The sequence below is a fragment of the Mobula hypostoma genome, chromosome 19, assembly GCF_963921235.1.
Source record: "Mobula hypostoma chromosome 19, sMobHyp1.1, whole genome shotgun sequence".
Taxonomy (NCBI): Eukaryota; Metazoa; Chordata; class Chondrichthyes; order Myliobatiformes; family Myliobatidae; genus Mobula; species Mobula hypostoma.
In genome coordinates this window covers 9,721,909-9,728,958 of record NC_086115.1, presented here as the reverse complement: position 1 = coordinate 9,728,958, position 7,050 = coordinate 9,721,909, and the positions used below count along the sequence as shown (strand labels likewise).

At 42.8% G+C, this 7,050-nt stretch overlaps 1 protein-coding gene across 1 annotated transcript; it reads left to right on the top strand.

Moving 5' to 3' along the window:
* The first annotated feature begins 280 nt into the window (after positions 1–280).
* LOC134358657 (homeobox protein zampogna-like) lies at positions 281–3,725 on the top strand. Its single transcript, XM_063071112.1, has 2 exons — positions 281–896; positions 2,367–3,725. The coding sequence occupies exons 1-2, from the start codon at positions 527–529 to the stop codon at positions 2,840–2,842; spliced, it is 846 nt and encodes a 281-aa protein (XP_062927182.1). The 5' UTR covers positions 281–526; the 3' UTR covers positions 2,843–3,725.
* The last annotated feature ends 3,325 nt before the right edge of the window (positions 3,726–7,050 follow it).

The window sequence follows — 7,050 nt, the reverse complement described above, 5'->3', positions numbered from 1 at the left end:
CTGTACCGCTAACCAGTAAAGCATCCTTTCTCCACCACCTCCTGCAACCCATCACCTAGCCGATTTTGGATTTCATTAGATCCAATGATCCTATGTGCCTTAACCTTCTAGATCAGCCTACCACGGCTGTCAATCATCCACTTCCAAGATGTTTATCACCCAACCATTCTGGAAGTGGGCGGGGCGCCACGCCGCAGAGCAACCAATCAGAGAAACGCAACTCCATCTGTCAATACAGGATGTAAATAAAGTGGGGGAAAGTGATCCCTGGGTGCACGAGTGAAGTTTTCGTGGATTTCTCTGGTTTTTCGCTCGTCTTTTCCTCAGATCGAATGCCTGAAGCTAATTCAGGAGCAGCGGGTCGTCTCAGGCACTCGACAAGGAGGGGAAACGGCGGATGCGCCGAGATTTGCTTCTATCCCTGTGGAAGAGGGAAGCAGCCAACTAGGAGTTGGCAACACACTCCGATTAGGAGCAGAGCGAAACCGTCTGCTCTTTTAGATACTCGTAAATAAATTACTAGAAGATGGCTGTGCAAGGAGGGTCTTTGACGCCGTTCACCATCCAGGATATTCTTACCCGGGGCAACGACACGAGGCTGGGTCGGAACCAGAACCAGGAGCGGGTGAAAGTCGAGCCGCGCAGCCTGAATTCACATCGCGAGCAGGACCGGGAGAAACGGACGCCTCTGATTGTTATCCGGGTCGATCAGAAGCAGGACGACGCGGTAACGGGTGGCCCGGGAGAAAGCGAGAGCCAGCAGCCGCGGGCCGATGCGCTGAATGGCGAGGAACAACCCGGGGAGAAGGGAAGCGGGCGGCTGTTCGTGGAGACTTTCAACGAGGAATCCAACGAAGGAAATAACTGGGAAAATAACTCCGAAAAGTGTGATAAAGGTAGGCAGACAAAGGGTGAATGCCGTTAAATATTAAAAGCAATCATTTTCGTGTAGAGCTAAACATATTGTTCGCTAAATCATTATGAGCTGGCTGTATGAGGAATCCGATTATCAAATTACAACAACCCAGGGGCCAAACTTTTATCAGTAAAACTTCGATAATTTTGGTCGTAACTTTACATCTGTCCTGGCGAATTTTCTCCCTTAAAACTATCTGGTGGTTATTCAGGAAGCAGACTTGAAATTGACAACAGGGAGTGTCGAGATCTCCGCTTCATAAAATAGCTAATCGTATGTATTTTTTTCTCTGCTTGGAATTTGATTTTTCTTAAACTATCTGTAGTATTTATCCAGCATTCTTATAATCTACAAACGTGTAGGATATAAGAGACTTAAATGAAATTAACACGGTTACTTTATAAATGGCAACGAATACCTACACCGTGATATTGACCACATAGACAACATATGAAACCAATAATCAGTTCTTTCGGTAGTTCCTAATTTATGGCCTCGGAACTTTGCAAATGGAATATTCTCCCTAATTAACACAAATATCAGACAATTAAAATTATTCATTCGTTTTATTATTATTTAAGGACAAGAGACGAGAGCCAGCTTTTAGTACATTTGCCCGCCTTTATGATTATTTGGTTAACATTTTAAAAGTTGAAATGTAAAGTTGCCTAACAAAAACGATTGAATGCACACACACACACACACACACACACACACACACACACACACACACACACACACACACACACACACACACAGACAGACACACAGACAGACAGACACACACAGACACGTACACACACATACACTCATACGTATACACATACATACACACACACACACACACACACACACACACACACACACACACACAGTTTTTGTAGAGCAGAGGCAGCTCTGGGCTTCTGTCTCTGAAAGTAGGCCGCAAAATGTGAAGCAATTCCCAGATGCGGGAGAGATCGGAAACGACGTGAAGAACATAAACGCTGAAAGTCTCTTTAAGACCAGGGAGGGGGAAATTGGCCGGGGACTCGTCCCAGAACTGTTTTATAGTGAACGTTAGGCTGTAATACAGAAACTTACATCTGATTGAACAATGATACCGAAAGTCTTTTATCACAAGTGTCTTTTTTCAGCATGTATCTTTTTCTGAATTATATTTATAAAAGATAATCTTATCTAAGTAGTACTTAGGATAAGCACTGAAGCTCTACTTTCTTGCTTTCTGAGTTATAACATTGATTCTCGAGTGTGGACAAAATCCTTCGATCTTAATTCAAGACCCAAATTCCACACACTTTCTCTGATTACCGAAGATGTAGTGAAGATGAAAATGTTTGTACAGTATTCTCGGAAATGCTCGCGAAAACGGACTGCTAGGGGATGAATAGGTGAGTTTTCATCTCGAAGCTTGTACCACATTATCACCAGCTCTGTGTGATTGTTTCAGATCCGGATCGCCAGACAGCGACAGATGACGACGAAAAGTCGGAGAGACTTCTACCGTCCGACCAGCCCGGTAAATCCGGTAAGAAACGCTCCCGGGCCGCATTCTCTCACGCTCAAGTCTTCGAGCTGGAGAGGAGATTCAATCACCAGAGATATCTGTCGGGCCCTGAGAGGGCGGATTTGGCAGCCGCCCTCAAACTCACAGAGACGCAGGTTAAAATCTGGTTCCAGAATAGAAGATACAAAACGAAGAAGAGGCAAATGGCCGCGGAGCTGGTGGTTAATTCGGTGCCCGCCGCGGCCAAGAAAGTAGCCGTCAGGGTGCTGGTCCGAGACGATCAAAGACAATACAGCCCCGACGAATTAGGAAATCCGCACTTACTCTCGCTGTATCAGGCCTATCAATACTATCCCTACATGTACTGTCTCCCCGCTTGGCCTCCGTCCGTTATCCCCCTCTGCGGAGGAACTCATTGAAAGGACAAAGGGCGTGGGTGAGGGATGGAGGAGAAAGGGTGAAAAAAAACAGGGAACTTAAAAATATTTTTAAACTATAAAATGGACAGTACGCAATTCCTCCGGCAAAATGTTTTGCAATCGCCTGCAGATGCCAATGAGTCGTCGGATCGGCCTCGCGTTTAACACGCAGGAAGCTTGTTCTTTTAATAAACTCATTGAGACAAAGAAGCGAGGTCAGACTGAATGAATAATTGTTTTGGAGAGGAGACATCGGTGAGAATAGGGGATGGGTTGGTGGGAGGAATAGACAACACGGCGACCTTTCAAAAAAAATATTAACAATGTATCTCTTCCCTGTCAGTTGTTCGGTGGTTTGCCTTTCTCGTGTTAAGCATTTGGTGCTGACCGACGTGGCCCTTCGATACACCGACGAATGGCCGAGTAGGTCACGAAGTCATTTTTCCAAAGCCAAATATTAAAGATAGAGAGAATCCAAATATTTCCGGCGAGACCCAAAGCGCATTTTCTGATGAATACTTGACTATGGTTTTTCTACATTAGAAAATAAATGGAAGGAATGAGACTTTACAGGAATGGTTTCGTTTTCAAAACCAGCCGTCCAGAAGGTCTACTTTTTTTTTGCACTGCTTTCTGCACGTAGCTAACAAATACAAGCAGAATGTTATAAATATATATTTAAACTTAGCATTTAAACTTTGATTGCTGATGTAACTGAAAACCTTGAAACGAATTTGGTCTGTTCATTTCTCTTATCTTGTTTGCTGGCATCACTAATTTCTCAAAACTTGCTCATTCGATTTATAATTTTTTTGAAAAGAACAGTTCTTAATTTTCATGATGTAGTTTTTAATGTTTGCACAATTAAATATATATTACTGGCCTTTTCTCGGCAAAAAATTGATGCAGTTGATTTTTTTACTGTATTTTTATGATAAATAATAAATGGATTTTAAACCAATCCAATACAGCCCTTGCTGTAAAAGGCAGCTTCCTAACTATTTCCACCATTCTGGTTACTATTTCTAAATTAGAAAGTTTCTGACCATTGTGTGGCCGTCCTTCCGAAAATGCACCACTTACATTCAACAAAGTGGAAAATGGTTATTTTAGTGAGATAACCCTTCAACTCCGCTCTGGGGAGTTGTGGATCAAAACGAAAAAGCGGTCTCTTTGGACTTCTGGTTGCGGGGGCTCCAGTAGTCCCCGCACTAATCTGCCGTAATCGTTAGCCAATTTATTATGACTAGCAATAAACTTTACGCGTAGTTTGACTGCTGCTTATATGGAGCCGGCGGGAGATAGACCACTGAGAATGCTTTATAGGTATAACCGATTGTTTGGCGTTGAAATGCAAACGGCACTGTTGTATGGCGTTAATCGATTAATCTTTTTAAAAAAATCAATGGCATTTATTCGTCCTGGGTCAATTTTATAAAATATCGGCAGTATAACAGATTCGATATCTATTTACGTTTTTTTTCAGCAATAGGTTCACCTCATGCGTACCCAGTGTGCACCCGATTATCGAATAACTTCGATTAATTGATAGTTGTGCTTTGATTCTTCCTGCAGCAGCATGTTGTCTGGCCGCCTCTACACTGACACCTTTGTTCTCTCCACCTCTGCGAGTAGTGGCACTCTCTAAGCCCCAATCTCCCACACGCCACAATTATACTTTCATGGCCTTTTAAAGTGAACTTTAAAAAATTAGTATCTGATTGAAAATCAGGTAAGGCAGCAAAGAATATTCGCCTCTTTGTTAGTCTCTTCCTTTCTCTGAGGAAAGTTAGAGGTTGTCACCTAAACTCGGCGGCAATAATGCGCATTGCCGCGGAAGGGTCTCCTATCCATGGCTAACAAGAGTAAACATATTTGCAGCGAATTCATTACACCTGATCAGACGTTACAACAAAAATACCTGTTAAATCATCGAACAAACAACAGGAATTCTGCAGATGCTGGAAATTCAAGCAACACACATCAAAGTTGCTGGTGAACGCAGCAGGCCAGGCAGCATCTATAGGAAGAGGCGCAGTCGACGTTTCAGGCCTGCCACATTGCACCATTTTAAATACATGCTGGGACTGATGTATTTATGCAAATTTTATTCCATGTTCGAACTTTAACTTTATTTTTATATAATGCTTTGCTGTTTATGATTGTTGCACACCACAGAAAGTTCTTGCTACCTGTAAATGTATCTGGCGAATAAAGTTGATCCTTGAACCCTCGTTCAAAATAAGTCGCTCGATTATGTGTAAGCAATTACCTGTATTTAAATATGAAGACACAAATAGGAGCGGGAAAGGGCCACTCGGCCCTTCTTTGTCCTTTATGCAAAAAGATAATGGCAGATCTGACCATGAACTCAACAACGGCATTGCCGAATTAACAACAGTAATACTGTAACCATCCAATCATCTAATCATCGGTGCCTTTAATTCTGTCACGAACCATTGGATGTTACCTCATTATTTGTTTACTTGCACTATTTATTTATTTTGTCATTTGTAGTAATTTTAACTCTCTGCACTGTACTACTGCTAAAACAACCATTTTCACGTCAGGTAAGAAATTGATAATAAACCTGATTCTGACCGTTGCCTTTGGAGAGAGAGAACCCTGGAAGATCTACGATCTTCGGGGAGAAATCACTATTGCCTCGTCTTTGTCAGATGGACGAACCTTTGCTTTTTTAACGCGAACTTCTAGATCTATTTTCTCCCACAAGAGGAAACACCTTCGCCACAACCACTCCTCAGAATCTAGCTAGCCTTATGTCGAATAAATGGCCACAAATCATTCCACGGGAGATATACGAAGAATAAAATGATTACTGCCCAAATGCAGAAAACCTAAATTAATACACAAATATTTTAGTCCTTCTATGCGCCCTATTTGAAAACAAAATAATGTTAGCATTTGTTTTTAAACCCCTATTCACTATGGTTACACTCGCAGCGGTGACCTCACCACCTATTACCAACTACGTAATGACATGTGTAACTACCATTTATAGTAGCGTCTCAAGTGAGGGCATCTCTACTTCACATGAACCTTAAGACAGAAGTACGTTCAATCTCCTTCTGCTTGGCATAAAGAGTGAAATTAATTTATATTAATCTCAAGGCACCTGCAAAGCTTCCCCTGCGACGGATTTTACAGCCGTTCGCCTTTTACTTTTAAATGAGCCATTTTAAAGGCAACGGAAACGTCCTGTTCCAAAAACTGCATGGGACAGAATTAAATGAAAACACGGTAATTTTATATGTATACATGTTTGTGTAAGGAAGGATTATTCACTCGGTGGCTAATTTATTAGGTACAGGAGTGGAACCGAGTGTGGTTTTCTGGTTCTGTTACCCATCCACTTCAGGGTTCGACATGTTGTGCGTTCAGAGATGCTCTTCTGCACACCACTGCTGTAACGCGTGGCCGGTTGAGTTACTGTCACCTTTCTGTCAGCTTGAACTAGACTGACCATTCTCTCCGACCTCTCGCACTAACAAGTCGAGTTCGCCCACGGAACTGCCGCTCAATGGATGTTCCGTTTGTTTTTCACACCATTCTCTTTACACTCTAGAGGCTTGAGCATGGCAATCCCAGGAGATCGGCAGTTTCTGAGATACTCAAATCACCCCGTCTGGCACCAATAATCATCCCACGGTCAAAGTCCTTTAAATCAAATTTCCTCCCCATTCCGATGTTTGGTCTGAACAACAGCTGAATCTTTTGCCATATCTGCATGTTTTCATGCATTGAGCCGCTGCCACATGATTCGCTGATTTTCTATTTGCAGGTGTACCTGATAAGGTGGCGACTGAGTGTAAAATTCTGATAAAATGAAGCGTATCGTTGGCCCATAGACGTTGTGTAATCAAGTTGCCCCCATTCTCTCGTTCCGTACTCGCCCCTTGCCTTTAAAAAAATCGAAGCATTTATCGTTTGTCAAGATATTCAGAGGGGCGAATAAACTATTGCTGTTGGTTGTGGAGTCCAGAACTAGCGAGGAGAGACAGAACCGGGCCTTTCAGGGGTGAACTTGGAGTCGGTTAAGGGGTCGGCGCAGCACGGCAAACCGAAAGTACATAGAACTCTACTGCTGTATGTTCTGTCTACACGGAAAAGGAGAGATTGTGTGTCGCATCCCTACTCTGCAATCGATTTCGTACTCACTGTTAATTCATCTCCGGGATCAATAGATT

Coding starts and splice junctions, on each gene's coding strand:
- LOC134358657 (XM_063071112.1), top strand. CDS start 527: ATGGCTGTGCAAGGAGGGTCTTTGACGCCGTTCACCATCCAGGATATT. Junction 897..2,366: donor CTCCGAAAAGTGTGATAAAG/GTAGGCAGACAA, acceptor TGATTGTTTCAG/ATCCGGATCGCCAGACAGCG.